Consider the following 18,157-nt stretch of genomic DNA (forward strand, 5'->3'; position numbering starts at 1 on the left):
CTCGTCCGTCGGGACGTTAATTAGGCCGGAGTGAGTCGTATTCGGAATCTATAGGATTCGCTGTCAGACGAACGAATACAACCAGCAAGATAACAGTACAGATAGCCATGGCCATATAGCCAAGGTAGTATTCTTCTCTGATTCAAGGGAATCTTCATCCGCTACTTGAGTGGGTTCGGAAGACCAACTCCCCTGAGAGCTAGACAGTGATCTAGGTGATATGATGCTGGTGAATATACATGGCCGATATTGCCAGCATCTATTACAGTTCATGGCTTTGTCGAATCACAGACAGAATACGTGACAAGTCTAGTCACATGTTCACATGTTCACATATAGTAGGCCTCTCTTATAGAAAGTATGACATGTTTGCTAGTGCTAGAGCTCAGGGGATTCTGTTACTAAAACGCCTCCTGGGCTCTTCTGTGATAAGAATATCATGCTGGGGGCAAAAAGAGCGGATTCGTATTATGTCACACCCTCCCAAGACTACACCCACTCCATCAACATCCACTAACCAAACAACCTTCCTTCTTTATAAACAATTTTATCAAAAAGCCAAAACTTTTACCGATAAGTCGTTAGATGACGAAGAATGGATCTCTATATTTTCAATGACTGTAGGATCATTGTAGTCGAGGCTTGTCTGGTTTGGATTACGAAGGGTAGTTTATGAGTGCGCTGTTCTTTGTACCCAGCTATCTGCTTTTTGTGCTCGTCTTGATCCGAGCGGATCTTCACTGAAACACAGAATCTAGACCAGATCACTAATCATAGGGTGGAGGAATGAGCCTGCGCTTGCGGACCGGTGTAATGTTTGAAGCCGATAAAAAAGTCGCCGAAACAGGCAGTGCATGACAATTAGCCCACACTGCCTGATTGGACCCAAGGTGGTCGCTGGCTTTTTTATCTCCACTACATATCTGACGTCACTTAATTTCTCACAGCCTTCTCTGACTTATCTAGGAAACCTTCTTGCCAGGTGGACTAGCCTTACCCACTTAGCTGACTTTCACACGCTATATTGCTTAAATAAGGCGGATTAAGAGCTCATCTTAAGTCTGTTAGCAAGGCTTTTTTTAACACCACCAGCATTAATTAGTAGACATTTTCCAGCATTAGAATTCTAGTTCTCAAATATGACTAAGCCAAGTATTATAGTGCTACACACTTTTAGACTATCACGTTTAAACTACTTTGAATTTTAGGCAATTTGTACTATTCAAAGTGCCACTCAAATATAGCTTTATTCCTAGTTTAAACTGCGGATAACCCATCCGGTTGTACACGATTCCCTGACCAGAGTTAAAGCCTTCATTTGAAACGAAATCAAATATTTAGTTCAGACTATGACTCCTTATTTCACCCCTAGACAGACCATACAGGCCCTCGTCACAGATCAGACCGTTGCGACCCGCGTTGTCAACCCAAGCACCGGAAACTCGGATTTTAAGGAAAAAGAGCCAAGCAATGGGGGTGGGAGGGTGGCAGAAATGATATGGCGAAAGCGGCCAGCGCCTGTGTTATATCCCATGGCTATCGAACAGCACAGATGAATCCGAATGCTTATGGAGAACCATTGCAGAGTTTTAAATGACTTCCGAGTCATAGAGCTCAATTGAAATGACATGAAATGAGTGCAAGTGAGCCGTACCCGTGATTACGCATCTGGTTCGACCGCAAGACTATGCTGGCTGTCATGTTGTTACGCTGGGACGATACTTCGGACCCGTCCAGCACATGAGCTATGCATGGAGAACCGAGAGTAAGTGGCAAATTGAGCAATTGAGCGTCGAGAGTATACAGTTGTTTGCTCGAAATTGCAAAGTATAACAGCATGTGGAAAGGCAAATTGGTTGGAGAAGACAATTGGACAGTTTAAAGATGGTTGGAAAGGGTTTGATTCTACTATTCTCACCGTCAACATTCTCACTCTGTGTGAAGCAGGAGAAAGAGAAGGCTATTAGTAAAGAATAAAGAAAAAGGGTAATTATTAGCTTAGAAAAACCTTTTCTGTCCGTCAAAGATGATGCCACTGAGGGCAGTTAAGACAAGGGAAATCTCTTTATGTGAGGGAGAAGCTGCTGACAAGTTTGAATTTAAAGCTTCCCTTGCCAATAGCTTGCTGTTCAAGTAATCTTGTGATGATTATATTGCCAGCAACTGATGCAGATTGTTTACAATCCTTTTTAAAGCTAAAACCTTTAACCGCTTGATTATAGTCTTAAACAGAATCTAGGATAAAGACTGGCTAGCTGTGGCTTTTAATAATACAACCGAAAACCATAGAATACACGCACTTAAGCAGCTCCTCCAACTCTTCAATGCGAATGGAAATATCCACTGACCTTCATCTCTTGTAGCCGGTGCCACAAGATAGTGTAGTCTTGCTAACACTGATTCAACTTCTGCACCAGTTTTCTTTATAAAGTCTCGAGTTCATCATTTTTTTTTAATCACTCGCCAAAGCTTCTGCCCCTGTTTATGGCAGGCATTCACTAACGCTTGGACGTAGCTGCCTGGCATGCATTAGTGCTCGGCGGCTGCATAAAAGGCTGTGTGCGCCAAGTCTGATGTTTAATATAATAATAATATAAATTAACTTATTTATAAATTAGTATCATGCTAACATTTTAAATAATTTACTTTTTTCTATAAAGATGAAGTTTGAATCTTTAAATTAAATAGTTTATTAATAGAAAAAAAATATAAATATAAAAAATGTTATAATAAGAGTATAATATTACTATATTTATATTTTTAAAGAATTATTAAAAAAAAACCTCTTTTCTTTTCTTTTATTTTATAATACCTTTTATTTACTTGCTATACGAGCTATATATGTATAGTATTAGTATAAAGTTTATTTTAATATAAAGTTTTGTATTCTACAAAGCAATTCAGCTGCGCAGGAGCTGCGCTTGAAAGCTTGTGCAATGTTAGTCCCTGATTTGTTGGACTCTATCTGCTCCCAAATTACCAACTACATCATCGCAGATTTCCTTCTGTGCTCATGTTCCCGGTATCGATCATGTTGAAGTGGCTTTGTTTCTACCACTTATTAAGCCTCTTTATTCGGAGTAACTTATCTCTTCGGGCCCTCACTGCTGCCCTGCTGCGATAGAAAGTCTGATGAAGGCGTTGGTGAGAATCTTCTAGCTTGAATGTATGGTTTGATGAAACTATTTTGGAAGAGCTGAGGCCACTGTATTCTGGCTGTTTGATTACTAGGCGAGGACATGGACGATCTTTCAGCGTCGTTTGCTCCTGTCACCTGTGGCTCCCCTGTATGAATCACAGAATGAAGATGTATGTAGTAGCTCAAATGCAGCAATCTGAGCCACACCGACATCAGGCAGTGTACGATTCGTTTATGTGATGAACATCAGGAGCTGTGATTCCGGTTCTTGATAAGATAGACATTGCAGCTGAGGGTGGAGGTAGGCCAGTGAAGACTTGTGGCCACAGTGCAATGTAAGTCCTAATTATTATGGGCAATCCTCTGACTTTTTGATTGCTCACACGCAGAAAGGATGGTTAAAGACCAATTCTTCTATTGGAGACTTGAAACCAACAGCGAGGGAGTGGTATAAGCAAACTATATTTCCCTACTGGCATTCGCCATCTCAGTTTCCCCATGGGTCATTACCTGGTCACTGGCATGTTTCTGCATCAAGTAAGTCACTAGGAGGGAGACTAGGGACCCACAATGCTCTATGTCCATACCCTGACTCGCTATAGCTTTCTTTCATTTGTTGAGGGGAATTCACATCACGCAAAGAGTCCCACAACAGCTCCTGTCTGGCGAAATTTTGAGGTAAGATTATCAGCATAGAATTTTGGGGATTTTATGACTGCTCGTCTGCCTAGTATAGTGGTTAGTACACTTCGTTGTGGTCTTGGCTTTCAAGAACTTATACGGTCCCGAAGAAACCCATGTTCGATTCATGGGGCAGACATTATTTTTTCGATTTTCTTGCTGTTTTGGTATCATTCAGTCTTGGAACCAATGTAGCAAAATGACAGAAGCATTTCCCCCTTCTCTAGGGAGGAACAAGGAATACAATCATATGAAACTATTCCTCTGTAATACTTGTTTTGCTAGCATCGCTGTAGGGATGTCCGTATCCGGCTGCTTGGCACCTTGGGTACGTAGGCAATTAACCGTATTTAGCCGGAGAGACTAGACCGACATCAAAGCCACAATTCACAATCCATGGACTACTCCTTACAGGCCTCTTGGTGCAACCCAAAATTCGGGTTGGTGCACTGGGTTGGGTCTTAGAAATCTAAGACAAACCTGGAGGCAATCCGAATTTGGCGATCGGAACAATATCCGCGAACTAGTATTGCTCTGGCGAATTAAGCCTAAATTCCACGTTGCTCTCCCGCGGCCCTACACACATTACTGTCTCTCGGATAGTGCCAAGAGCGAGCATAACTAGAAATGCGCCTTGCTGCAACCGCATCACTGCCCATCTTCTCGCTGCGTCTTGACCGTACAAGCCGTATTTACTTCAGGAAAGCCACCTGATGGTCTCCACAGCCCCGTCACATCGCGTCTGTCCGCATGGTCAGTGTGCATCCTTGGCGGGAGACATCAGCGTGCAGGTGTGCGAAGGCTATCACCGTGTACCGGAAGGATAGGGGCGTGCTTGACATCAGGCTCATCTCTGTCGGTTCAATGGAAAGTAAGACGAAGGTGTTGAGTAGTCTCCATGGGGTCCGCATGGCAATATCCATGTCACCATGTCACCTGCTACAATATTCGCTCTCGGGTGTCGGCCTCGCTGGCCACACGATTGAATTTGGGACCTATTTGCCCAAAAGCAATACTTGAAGTAACACTAGAAAGAAGCAATCACCGGCCAGAGGGGTCTGTCGAGCATAGCATATATATCACCCAAAGAGCCCCATTCAAACTTGCTACGAGGGCAGCTCCTTTGTTCCATCACGATTGAAACACCAGAGAAAAATTCTCCTGTATTTGGGAATAACCTCCTTACTGTCAATATGTGGCCCAGTCCAAAGTCAGCCTACCTCTTGCTCGCAGGGTATGGACTGCTGAGCAGTGCCTCGCCCATCGAGAGTGAGGGACACCTCGAGGAGCGACAGTCCTGCCCTAGTATCCACGTCTTCGGCGCCCGCGAGACCACTGCCAGCCCTGGGTACGGCAGCTCATCAACCGTGGTGAATGCCGTCCTATCAGCCTACCCTGGCTCCACGGCCGAGGCTATCAGCTACCCGGCCTGTGGTGGTCAGGCCTCATGTGGCGGAGCAAGCTACTCGAGCTCTGTTCAGCAAGGCATCGCGGCTGCAGCGAGTGCGGTCAACAGCTTCTACACCCGATGCCCGACCACTCAGATCGTGTTGGCTGGCTACTCTCAGGTACAAATCCTCGCGGCTTAGCATGAGGGGTTGTATGCTAACATCGAAGATTAGGGCGCAGAAATCTTTGACGTGGCCTTCTGTGGCGGTGGAGACCCGAATCAAGGGTATACAAACACGGCGGTCCAGTTCTCCGCTGGTGCCGTTGGACAGGTCAAAGCTGCGATCCTGATGGGCGCCCCAACTTATCAGTATGGATTGTCATACGGGGTAGGAACCTGCAGAGCAGGAGGAGTAAGTCGATGTCATCTTAATGTTTCTTCAGATAGCATATACTGACTAATTCCCTAGTTTGATGCGCGCTCGTCGAGCTTCGTATGCCCATCTGCCTCCAAGGTCCAAAGCTACTGCGATGCCGCCGACCCTTACTGCTGTAATGGAAACAACGCAGCTACGCACCAAGGGTATGGTTCTGAATATGGATCGCAGGCCCTTGCCTTCATCAAGAGCAAGCTGAGTAGCAGCGGTGGCGGTTCTGGCACAACTACAACGTCTTCCGCCGCAGGGACGACACCAACAACCCCTGGGACGAGCTGCGCTTCACTGTACGGCCAATGCGGTGGTCAGGGTTGGACAGGAGCGACCTGCTGCGCTTCTGGAACTTGCAAAGCTGCCAACACGTACTACTCTCAATGCCTGTAGATGAACTTGGGATTGACATGGCATGTGGCGGGACCCCTCTGATGTATATACTGGGCTCAAATTGTACATACTTTTCCCACAAGAGCTAACTCTGACACTCTACTTCCCAATCGACTCGACGTACTCCCTGACCAAGCTTTCTGCGCTCTCATCTCGCTTCAGCCCCAGGTTCACAGCGGTGGAGTCGTCGATCGTCAGAGGCCAGGTTCTCAGTATTCTCTCCATATCAACATCTGTTTCCTCCCTGATGTATTTGAGTCTATCTTCACCGCCAATCTTTGCCAGTGAGTCTAGCAGCTCTTGCACGGTCACCGAGATCCCTGGAAAGTTCATCCAACGAATATGAGGCGGCAGGGCGTCACCCGGCAACTTGAGGACCCGCAACAAGTTTTCGATCAGGGTCCCAGGTCCGGAGAGCACCGCACGATAGCTTCGGTCCTTGATTGGAATAACACATTCCTGGTCGTTCATAGGCTCGCGGATCATGCCTGACAGGAATGAGCTCGCCGCCTGCGTCGGCTTGCCCGCGCGAACTGAAACGGTTGGGAAGCGCAGCGAGAACGCGTCAATCAGGCCGCGACGGTGCAGGTCGTTGATGAATACCTCGGTCATTAGCTTGTGCGTTCCGTAGACACCTGCGGGAGTCGGCGTCACCGCGTCCGTGATGACATCGGGCAGTGGCGAGCCATAGACAGCCTGGCTAGACGCATAGATGACACGGACACCCCTGTTTGTCTCCGTGAGCTTGAGGAGCAAGGCTCGCGTCGCATCGAGGTTCACCTTGAGGCTCAGGTTCGGGTCGGCCTCGGAACCAGAAGACATGATCCCGTGGAAGACAAAGACAGCTCCCAGAGGTTGGGATGCGGCGATGAGGCTTGCGAGTGAGGCCGGATCGCTCAGGTCGGCTTGGACGGGGACTGCCTTCTCTGCATTGTGCACGCCTGAGGGAAGAGTAGGAGCAACGATATCGGTGATGACTAGCCGGTACTCTGGGTGTTTGGCGAGGAGGGCCGCCGTAAGGCGTTGGCCAATGAAGCCTGCAGCTCCAGTGATGAGTATTGTCTTGCTCTCTTCAGACATAATGATAGAAGGAAACAGAATGTATATGTATGGAAATTCCAGTACTTTCTCTCGTTCTCTCTCAGCTTGTTACGAGTCTGCTTGGACTCCTGTGCTATGATGTTTGTCCGACAGACATTCAACCCCGAGAATGCATGCGGGGTTACTAGCCGATCGGGTTCAGACTATTCGAAGTTCCTGTCGGCACATTCGCCGCTGCAGCACGCGAGTGGAGCATCGGCAACTGCTTGTTCTAGTGTCAAATCCTGAACGACGCAGAGAAGAACTTCGGGTGGTCATTGCAATGGGGCGAGGTGAGCCTCATTGTTCGGTGTCAAGAGTCCTGGTGCATTTGCTTGGCATTGTTGGCAGCATTCCACAAGCACTTCCTAACTATGACACGGCTGCTCTTCTAAGGGTTTCCTTTCTGGAGATCTCAGACACGTACTGACGTCCATAAACTAATTCTACCGTAGATTGGTCGTCTTGAGCAATCAAAGGATACAGTATAATTTGAGCGTCGATGGTGAAGTACAATTTATCAACAACAATGGACGGTAATGCATTAGTATGCACCAAGATCTGGGCAACAAAGGAAGACTTTCATCCACGAACTTTAAAGAGGGCTGAAGATCAGAAGAACATCCTGGCAGGCGAGGGAGCAAAGCAAGCCATCGGAGAAGAGACAGCATGCACAGCTGAACGAAACCGTGCCCGGGGCCATATCGCACGGAGACTTCAGCAATGATGCATGGACGCGAAGCGTAATGTATCGAGATGAGGCAACATGGCCGTTCTGATCTCAAATGATCAGTCATCAAGTTGGCCACGAAAAAATCTTCAAGTGAGGTGGACTGTGCCTAGATGAGCTGTGCAACTTGCCATTGATGCCAATAAATTTGGAGGAATAATGTGTACTAGAATGGTCACTGTTCATCAGACCACAATCAAGAAAATCAAATTTGATTGCTACTCTAGACTCCGTAGTATAGACAGTGAAGCAAAAATAGGTTGCCGTTCATTACAAATTCGTTCGCACGCATCATTTCCGATTTTCAGCCTTTTGGAACACCAAGCATTCATCCGAAAATTAATCTCAAAGAGTTGACAGGCTGCTGAACCACCTGGTGTGCCGACATGGATCGTGTGAGACATCGCCGTCGTCCCATCTAATGTGGTCAGCCCTGGGACAAAATACCAGTCAGCTTCCTCCAGTGCCCGCTGCTTTCAAAGTTTTTTAAATGCCCACACCACAAGCACTATGATGTAGTAAGGAAAAGTCCGAGGAATCTTTGAAAAGGCTGGAGAAAGGTTTCACCCATCGAATGTGGGAGCAGACATCGACAAACTTGAATAAGAATTTCTTGTTGATCAATCTGATCTCCAACCTTGCAGAAAAGCTCTTCGGCTCATGATCAATGAGGTCTCAGAAAGAATAAATGAGATAAGACCCTCCTAATTCTCCTGACCGGCTTCGTATTTTGTAACGATTGCAATATGTAGATGCCTTTTGTTTTCTTGCTCAAGTGTCATCAAGATGCTGATGTAGTCTGGTCTGGCTGAATCTACAGAAAATTCGAATTCACGTGAGCCACTTTCTGGTTTATTGAGGTGTAAAATGCTGGACTATGGGGTCAACTTCGAAGTCACGGGCGCGGACATTGATATTCGTACAGAAGTTCCAAGGATTTCGGCCTCAGAAACACCACTGGAGCATGACTGATCAAGTTCAAAGGATAATCGAGCGCAGAGGTATAATTCTCACGGAGTGGCTTGAGCCAGTAACACGAAGATGGCCAACTTGCGAGGATAACAATGTTGTGTGTCTGATCCTGAGAGTCCTGCAGTCTCATTGTTTCTATTAGCTGACATACTGGATATTGAAAGCCTGCTTGGTCAGGATTGAAGCCATGGGTGTGAATTACCTTACGTTCCTAACTGAGAACATGCATTCGGGATGGCGGCGTCCGTAGAGGTTTTGATCGTGGTTAGCTCTTGAAACACCAACCAAGCTTCTATGTCGATGGGAGCTTGGCATTCATTTGTGATGTTCTTCCTTCCCACCTCGATCTCTGGGCCCATGTCACAGCATTCCTGAAACGGTGGAACTTGATGATGCTCTCTTATGTCGCCAAATAGTCACAGAGCCCTACCCTTGGAGGACAAACAATCATTTCTTATTGCCCAGGACCAGGGTCCACATACTCCGCATTGTTGAAGCTTGCCGGTCCATAACTCAATAAGTAGAGACAGAGATGTACATCATGAAAAGGTAGCAAGTCTTGACTTCTGTTCCCTGCGGCACATCTCCTAACATGGAAATGACCCTATTGGCGGAGATGACCTTCAGTGCTGTGCGCTAAAGCACGACGCACAGATGAACATCAACAGTCTTATTCGTTTGTGCATGTAGACACCGCTGATGGGTGCATATCTTCAAAATCCATCGTTTCCTTCCAGCTTGGATTTGGATTCGCTGGACTGGCGTACGCACGTCTTGCAGACGAGCATCCAACACCCTCATAATCCAGTTCCAGTAATGCATCGTGATACAGCAAAGAAACACCAACATCTCATGTGTGCTATTTCCAGAATGTAGATTGTGACTGTTCGCATCGGACGAATCGACCCATACTCTCATCATGTCAAATTTTGGGGCCGACTACAATTGGCTGGGTCTCCCGCCTACCGTTTTTACGGCATTGATTTGATCATCTAATCAATTACTGTATCGCCATTAAGTGGTTTCAATACTGGAATAGAGAAGGTGCATCCGATATTGAGATGCAACGTAACGCTTCTTGTGGCCAGAAATGGTTAAGCAAAATCACTTATATCTGCTTCTGTACCGTGGTTGACAGTAACCTAATCTTACCGGAGATCAGTGCCGCAGAGATGAATTGTGATATGTATGTAGATTTACAGATTGAGAGCGCTGATCAGATCGAGTCATATGCAAAGTCTGCTATAGCTCTCGTAGAAATTCCGAAAAAGGGAATAGGCTTCAGTGCCTCTGTTTCAGCCTGGGGAAGCTATCAATGATATGCAGGAGGGCTGGAGTTTGACACATACCAACTAGGTAGCACAGAATCAGGGTACGCCTGCAACAGGCCAGTTAACAGCCACATTCGGGGATTAACGGCCAATAATGTGTTGAAAGAGCTAAGAAGGCTTAGCCGGAGCCCGAGGAGCTCGAGATTAGCCGGTTACAGACCGACAATTCAGGGCATTCTTGGCATGCCATCGTCGCGCACACGCATGAATGATCTACAAGCATCTGGGGCACCGACGCCAAGTCGCAGACACCGAATCTGACGCCGGCTGCATCCGGAGCTTTGGCAAGGTTGAGATTCGCATAGTGAATGTGGCCCTACCTCGCCCCCAATGCGATGCAACACCAAGGGGTGCTGTAAGCAGGCTTATTGGAGGTGCCTCTCACTCAACACAAGGCAGTCACTGTGACAAGCTGGCAGATGCCGTATGGCCTAGGGTTCCCTGAAGTAGAGAATGAAATCCAGTCCCCCAAAACCATCGACTAGTCCGTGTATTTTACTCTGTCCTCAAAACATCACATGCAATGGTCATGAGCTGTATTCAGCCCAAGGCTTTCTTTTCTTAATCTTTACATTTCCGGTGGGCTTTGAAGGATTAGTCGCCATGAATCGCATCGGGGGACCGCAAGGAGTAGCTTCCGTGGTGGTTTTGCTGGCGTCTCTAGTCGTGGCTGCTGGAGAACTGGTCGAGCGACAGAATCCTTCATTCATCACTGCATTACCGACAGTGGCAGCGACGACATTTTCCACTTCATCCATTACGCCATCGTCCTTTCTCCCTCCTAGCCCTTCACCAAATGCTCCTCAGCAACCGGATCCGATTTTCACGCCGAGTCCGTCAAATACCGTTGTCGCCTTCTCGTCAGCACCCCTTCCACCAGCGATTCTACCATCGTCACCAGCTATTTCAGCTACTACGCCGCTTGCCACCTCCTTTCGACCTACAACAACTCGCCCAACTCAGGCAGAAGCGAGTGCAGTCGAGATCAAAGATGATCATTACTTTGGCGGGACCCCAGGATTAAACCCAGATGCACCTGTCACTGGTATCTTCTTGATGCTGTTCATCATTGGAGCCCTCGTCTATGGATGGATCTACTGGAAGAATGCCAAACGACCAACTCGAGGCGGCAACGGAGATATCCTGTCGGGGCTGATGATCTGTTTCTGCCTTGCTGAAGCCTTGGTGTGTATTCTTCGCATCGCTTGGGCCAGCACAGACATGCGACCGGCGGTCGTGTTCTTTGCACTGGTGTCCGAAAGCATTGGGTTAGTCTTCTCTCTGCCAGTATTGAATTGGTAGGCCTGCGGCTGACAGCAAGGACTCAATAGCAGCGTTAGTTTGTTCACAGTGAATTTTCTTCTCACAAAACGCCTGGTCCGTTTGTTTGACCTGCGTTCTTCGCTCTGGACGAGGAGTATAATTTCTTCCGTGGTCAAATACGCCATGGCCAGCGCATGCTCCCTTGTCACACTCCTACATATCGTCGGAGCGGGTTTACACGAATTCAGTAGAAATGCTGGGGAAATCGAGCTTTCAGGAGCAAGACTTTTGCAGGCCAGCACCGGTCTCCTCATGGTCACTGGCTTTATCTTTCTGGTTGTCGTCATAGCAGCGAGCACAGCCGCCGACCGCTCGAAAGTCGACGAGTTCACTGCCAGGATGATTATATACTTCGGTGGAGCCGGACTATTGACAATGACGAGCCAAATCGCACGATTCGCCTCAACCTTCATCATCTGGAAGCCGACAGACCAAGTCTCTGCAGGAATACTATCAAAACCCGTGTACTACATCACAGGTTTTGGAATGAGTGTGTCGATCATTGTCCTTTACGCGGCTGCCAGAATCGACCTACTCTTTGGCAAGATGCCTAACTCGAATGGGCGCTCATCACCACGGCCTTCGCAATTAGAGCAACTGGAGACACCAATGACATTGAAACCCAAGCTGAGAGAATCGCCATTGCGTTTGAACCCTATCCTGACTCCCACGGGCGATGACGGGCGGTATCATAATCACAATGATTGGACGGATAGTCGGAGTCCTCTGTCAGCGTCCAGTACCGGCACGTTCACAATGGAGAAGGCGGGCAATTTTGGATCTGGATGATCACAAGCTTTGCTCACTGCTTTCCATGGCCCAATTTCCTACTGACTCAGAAGAGTTTTTGGGCTCGACATCCTCGGAACGGATTGGTCTTTTTCCAACAACTAGAAGACCCATAAAATCATAATTCAGCACGTCGAGAAAGGCTGGAATGTATCACCTGTGTAGTATAGACATCATGTATTTAATGATAATACCCCCCACCCGTCACAACCTCCGATCAAACCTTATTTTGCCAGCCTCGTTGTCCAAGTATAGTACCAAATGTTTGAATGTCTCGAGCAGCTTGCTAAATGTTTTCGGTGGGTGACGGTGAAACATGACAGCCGGAAACTACTAGCCTTACACTCTGGGCCGCTGTAAGGCTCAGCATTCAGCATGCACGAGCCCGTACCCCCCAACTTGTCATTCAAGAAGATCTCAAGAGTGCCGCTATTTCTTAGGGCCGATGCTTGCTTTCGGGATCTGCTCGATCCCTCACATTGTGTGCGCGCGGCCAGGGCGGCCGAGCATAATGCGATTCTTGGAACCATGTCCTTGCATGATGCGAATTGTATCACATGCGCCAGGCGTCACACCACGATAATACACCTTACGGTGCGGCACCCCTGGCTGCAGCAGTGTGGTTACATCGAATCTTGCGGAAGAGGACCCAACAACCAGGTACCTCTCGAGTCAACCATTATTCATCGACATGCCAAATGCGTAAGAGATCTTGCACTACTGGGTGACGTGATGGCTGTGAGACATCTTTCGAAGGCAGACGGCCCAAGCTTGCATGTTTTCCTCACTCCACTTACCGAAACAAACAGCATCCAACCAACGGCCCGGGCGTCTCGGCGTTGTGTTCCTGGGGTTTCGAAAACATCTCAGAATACGTAGCCAAGTAGGGTGAGTCTTATGCCGCGGCGTTCTGATCACGTCGATCCCAGACCCGTAAGTCCCCTGCAGCAATTAACCCTTGCTTGCAGCTGCTTGACATGCGGCCACTCGGTTTCCCGCCGAGGCAACCTCAGAGCCGCATGTTTGCAATCATCACATCAGCAAAGGATCGTCGTATCAAGCCCCCATATATTCCCGGATATATGATCGACTGGCACGCTGGATCTCATGTCGCTGCCTATTCAGGAAAGGGAAGCTACCGAGATCTCGCGCGCATGTGCATAGTTGAATCTGGTCACATTATGGCCCGCTTTTGTCGTCTCGCCTGATATCCTTCCATCGCGTTCCCTTGCGTTTGCCCAACGTCCAGACGGACTGTTGCCTCATTGGGTTGGTTTCTGCGAATAAGACCTAGTCCATCTAATCTTCCAAACACATACCAAGGCTGCTGTTCGTCCTTCATGTCTGATTGTCGTCTGGACAAACGATGTTTCCCGGCAATGAGATGCCCTACATATCCTCCAGATATCCTCCGCACATGTACCACCCCGATGCACTCCACACGTAACATTAATCTACGAGAACTATGAATCCCTCACAACCGAGATGACTGGGCGTTTCTAGGTGTTCCGTTTCGCAGATGTCCTCCAACAATATTCAGCCGCAATGTTTCTCACCAAATGTCTGCTGCTCGCCGCGGCGAGCTACAACGTCCTAGGCGCAACGGGCACGGAACACATGAGACGAGACTTGGGATCGATCCAAGCCTCGCTCGGAGGCGTCAACACGGCGCTCGCGAGCCTCGACAGCGCCATCATCAACAACGCAGCGAGCCCAAAGGTCCTGATAAGCAGCATGAACGTCCTCCAGACAATCCAGCAGGCGACAACATCCATCAACGCGTCGCAGCCCCTCAGCCTCGCCGACACGTCGAACCTCAAGGCCACGACCGACAGCCTCGTGTCCAACGTCAACGTCACCATCACGGACCTGATCAACCAGAAGCCGGTGTTTGACGCCCTCAACCTGGAGAAAGTGGTTCTCATCCAAGTGCAGAACATCCAGGGCGCCGCCCTGGCGCTCGCGTCCACCCTCGCCAACAAGGTCGACCCGGCGGCTTCCAGCCTCGCCGTCGACGGCATCTACGACCTCACCACTGCCCTCCAGAGGGGCGTCATGGTCTTTGAGGGGAACACCGCGGCTGCCAGCACCGCGCCGCAGCCAGCCCCGGCGGCTCCTCCACCAGCTGCTTCTCAGGCTGCTCCTCCGCCGGCTGCTCCCCAGGCCGCTCCTCCGCCGTCGATTGCGCCGCCACCAAGCCCTCCGCCATCAAATTCTCAGCCACCCAGCCCTTTGCCCTCGAATCCCCCGTCATCTAGTCCGCCCAAAGGAAGTATTGGTCCCGGACCCTATACGATGATGATGCCGATACCCGGCACGTTTGAGGCGGGGGTGACTTGTATCTGTATGTGCCCTCCGGTCACAGCTTGCGGAAGCTCATAGCTGAGGCAGCCAGAGTGGCAGGCGGACTCTCATTCAGATCATTATCATTGTGGGCCTTAAATAGAACACTGCGACGTACGGCAATGCTAGGATGTCGAAGAACCAGGAGGCGAGGAAAGTTCTAGTCTAATAACTTTTAATCTCATTCAATTGCCACGTTGCAAGATTCCCATCAGATGGTGACCGAGCCCCTCAAAATGATCAAATGTCCGCTGCGCTCCAATGCCATGATCGAAAACACAAATGTGATTGTAATACGCCAGAGAAAGTTTCCAGATTGAGAACAACCAAAACCCTGCAACTTTGCTGACCCCAATGAGTGCCTTTGACCAAACGCCATGTGCTTTCAACCGCAGGTTGATAACATGAAGACTATCTGGGCGCGACCTCTTCTTGTTCAGACTCCGTGTTATCATATATGTCCCCAAACTTCTCCTTCAAGAAAGACGTTACTTCCGCGTTCACCATGAGCTTACTCCGCAGGAACTGCCCGTCACCCTCGATCTTTAGACCGCCGAGGCCCGTCGCCCTCGACAGCGCAACGTATACCTGGCCATCCTCAAACGCCCTGCTGAGGTTCACAATGACTCGGTCCAGAGTCAGACTCTGGGATTTGTGGATAGTCATCGCCCACGCCGGCGCCAGCGGAATTTGTGTCCGGGCGAGCAGGCTGTATGGCTCCTCATCGCCGAGCTGGTTGATGCTGCACTCAGCATAGACGGTGCGCCTTACGCCGTTGTGGAATTGCACCACAGGCCACTTCTTGACCGGCGCGGATTCGCTCGTGATAAACTGCTTGATTTCGGCCTCCTGTATAGGTGCATGTTCGCCTCTGACAATCCTCTGGCCTGGCTGTGGCTCAACCTTCCTCTGACCGCGGGAGTTGATCGTCTCCTTCATCGGTAACATCTTCGGATCGTAGTTTTCGAAGCTGCAAATAACACCTTGGGATCCATTGCAAAGACCTGCCTCGAGGTCGAGGTTCGTCAGGAGCACAACAAGCATTCCTCTTTTCAACTGGACGCATTTGGCCCAACGATGGTCTTCCAGTGCGTACAATGGGCGCTTCGTGTCGGGTGGAGCGGCTATTTCGGATTCATTCCCCCAGTCTCCGGGCATGCCTTTCTTTTGGAGATGGGGATGACTTTCGCGCCAGAGGAAACTGTCGTGACACCAATACACGAGTTTGACGCCTTTGAGCTGGTTGAACGCCGTTCGGTTGACATCATTGGCTTCCCTACGGGTGGAGTAGAGCTTCGTTGCCTGCGAGACTCGGCATTTGTGGTCCATGAGAAGTGATATCTCTGATTCTTTCATCTTGTGTCCTAACCGGCACTTTTGCAGCATTCGAATGAACTGCTTGTCATTCTGACGGTGGATTGTCTTGAGGTGGAAATGCACAAAGCCGCATTCGTCCCATGCCTTGCTCCTGAAAGCCCACTTGTCCTCATCTGCGTATTCGCCGTGAAGCTTACAAACGTGGACCAACCTCCCTTGGTCATTAACTTTGCTGGTCAGCTCTCTGCCACATGTAAGGCAATGTTGAAATGGCTTCACTGGCGGCAGCTGGCAGAAGTCACCAGTCACAACAATTTGGCAACCGCCGAAGGCTGGCTGCACAGGCAATTTGGGGTCATATCGGGCGGTTTTCATGAGAATGTTGAGTCTTTCGAGATGCAAATTTTCCACCATGCTAATCTCGTCGATCACGAGGACGTCGGTGTCGATGAGTCGTTTATACACGCTCTTTCCATGTGCTCCCTGCTTTATCTTGTCGATCGGGAGCTTGTGAGAACTTGGAGTCCAGCCTGCAAAGGTCCAGGTGGTAGAGCCGCCAACATTCAGCGCGGCTCTGCCTGTAGGGGCAATTATGCGGACCTGTTTCCCGCTCTGTCGTAGTCGCTTGACAAAGGCCTTGAGGACGGTCGACTTGCCACAGCCAGCAGACCCAGTGTAAAAGACATTGTGGCCCTGTTCGATCAAAGACACCAGTTCAGCCTGCTCAGGACATAGTTGAGGCTCGTCCGGGGGCGATTCAGGCTCGGATTTGATGATAGGGCCATGTTTTGGCTTCTTGCGTTTGGTTTGAGGCGGCTGAGCCCCCGTGTTCTGTGGACAAGTGGTAGCTTGTTGATATTCTGTAGGCACATGCGCAACAAAATGGCCAGGCGTTGTGTTCTCTTTGTTAGCTCCCATAAAATTCAGAGATGAAATTGTCCCATGACCTAAGAATTGGGAAGGCTGAGGAGCGTAAGCGGTGGGCACAGGGACCTGGACTGCCTGGGCTGCCTGGGCTGCCCGGACCGGTTCATCATCCAGCACAATGGGCCGGGCAGCAGTCCCTGTGGCTGGCATCTGATACGTTGGTGAGGTATAGCCAGCGAATATATTCGTCTCGGGCGGCATCTCATAGGAGTGCCTCGGCGGCCAGGACCATGACTGTTCTTGAGGTTGGAAATGCGAATGTCCCCCAGGATACCATTGTTGGAAGAATGGATTCACCGGAGACAAGTCTACATTACTGTGATTCATCCAAAAGTCCTTCTGTGGCTCATACACAGGAGGTATGGCCGTGGCGTTCCATGTTGGCTGGTGCGGAGGGGGGGCCATGACGTTTAGCAAGGGCGGCCCCCATGGCTGTCCCCCTTCTGGTGTCTGATTTGTGAGAGGTGGAACAGCCCAGCCACCCTGGCGGTCGTGGCCAGCAGCCATGGACGATACACAAGTTGCTTCTCGAGCCTGAGGCTCAGCAATTGATGCTGCCTTGACCGGACCATTGGCAGCAGCCTTGGCCAGGGCCTTGGCGGGGTTCAAGGCGCGTGGCCCCGATCGCGATGAGCCGGAGGGTAGGTGTTTGGCTGGAGATAGGCTGACATGGAGACCCGTGTTGTGCTGTGCGAGCTCTGAGTGATGAGGCGGGCCAGGCAGCCCCTTTCCTATGGGGCATTTGAGGTCATCATCGAGCAGACTAACGACGTCCAACTCGCCGATGACAGGAGGAGCCTTGCGCCGTCGTTTGGGCGGGGGAGCAGAAGAGCCGGGCCAGTCATTGTGTTGAGGCTCGTGAAGTGCAGCAGCGTTGGGCTGCACATGGTCACGGTGAGTCGGCGACGACGAGGGCGGTGTTATCTGAGATACCATGCCGAGTCAGGGTGCTCAGGATTGTTAATATGTAATAAGGGAGGGCAGAAAGGGCGGCCGTCACTGCCTAAAGACCAAAAGACGCGTCTCCGAATTCCACGAGACGCGTTTGACTGCCTGAGTGATTGCCCGACCAACCGACCAACCAACCGATCAAAGAGGCACATGGGTGCTTCGGTACATGGGTACTTCCCCAAGGGTTTAGACCCTGGAACACAGTACCCTCCCCCGATGTCCCTCCCACCTTCACCAACCAAGCGATTAAGAGTCAGTCAGAATGACTATTAGCCGTTCCTCTCTCTTGAGATTGGATAAGACTTATCCATATAAAAGCTGGTGGGTGAGACAGCATCCAGCCACAAAGAAATGGCCAAACAGC

The 18,157-nt window shown here is 49.7% G+C and overlaps 6 protein-coding genes across 6 annotated transcripts; 3 read left to right on the forward strand and 3 right to left on the reverse strand.

The window, feature by feature from the left end:
• Positions 1–1,614: 1,614 nt before the first annotated feature.
• J7T55_013743 (uncharacterized protein) lies at positions 1,615–1,839 on the reverse strand (the record flags this gene model as incomplete). The annotated part of the gene is made up of 1 exon (XM_053140645.1): positions 1,615–1,839. One exon carries the CDS (start codon positions 1,837–1,839, stop codon positions 1,615–1,617), a length of 225 nt encoding a protein of 74 aa, XP_052996080.1.
• Positions 1,840–5,013: 3,174 nt separating this feature from the next.
• J7T55_013744 (acetylxylan esterase) lies at positions 5,014–6,030 on the forward strand (the record flags this gene model as incomplete). Its single annotated transcript, XM_053140646.1, has 3 exons — positions 5,014–5,388; positions 5,443–5,622; positions 5,680–6,030. The coding sequence occupies 3 exons, from the start codon at positions 5,014–5,016 to the stop codon at positions 6,028–6,030; spliced, it is 906 nt and encodes a 301-aa protein (XP_052996081.1).
• Positions 6,031–6,129: 99 nt separating this feature from the next.
• J7T55_013745 (nucleoside-diphosphate-sugar epimerase) lies at positions 6,130–7,110 on the reverse strand (the record flags this gene model as incomplete). Its single annotated transcript, XM_053140647.1, has 1 exon — positions 6,130–7,110. One exon carries the CDS (start codon positions 7,108–7,110, stop codon positions 6,130–6,132), a length of 981 nt encoding a protein of 326 aa, XP_052996082.1.
• A 3,636-nt stretch (positions 7,111–10,746) lies between these two features.
• J7T55_013746 (uncharacterized protein) lies at positions 10,747–12,255 on the forward strand (the record flags this gene model as incomplete). The annotated part of the gene is made up of 2 exons (XM_053140648.1): positions 10,747–11,411; positions 11,658–12,255. The coding sequence occupies 2 exons, from the start codon at positions 10,747–10,749 to the stop codon at positions 12,253–12,255; spliced, it is 1,263 nt and encodes a 420-aa protein (XP_052996083.1).
• A 1,545-nt stretch (positions 12,256–13,800) lies between these two features.
• On the forward strand, positions 13,801–14,637 carry J7T55_013747 (cell wall protein; the record flags this gene model as incomplete). The annotated part of the gene is made up of 1 exon (XM_053140649.1): positions 13,801–14,637. One exon carries the CDS (start codon positions 13,801–13,803, stop codon positions 14,635–14,637), a length of 837 nt encoding a protein of 278 aa, XP_052996084.1.
• A 372-nt stretch (positions 14,638–15,009) lies between these two features.
• On the reverse strand, positions 15,010–17,778 carry J7T55_013748 (uncharacterized protein; the record flags this gene model as incomplete). The annotated part of the gene is made up of 1 exon (XM_053140650.1): positions 15,010–17,778. The coding sequence occupies one exon, from the start codon at positions 17,776–17,778 to the stop codon at positions 15,010–15,012; it is 2,769 nt and encodes a 922-aa protein (XP_052996085.1).
• Positions 17,779–18,157: the final 379 nt, after the last annotated feature.

The sequence above is a fragment of the Diaporthe amygdali genome (assembly GCF_026229845.1).
Source record: "Diaporthe amygdali strain CAA958 chromosome Unknown NODE_7_length_1459731_cov_64_868725, whole genome shotgun sequence".
Taxonomy (NCBI): Eukaryota; Fungi; Ascomycota; class Sordariomycetes; order Diaporthales; family Diaporthaceae; genus Diaporthe; species Diaporthe amygdali.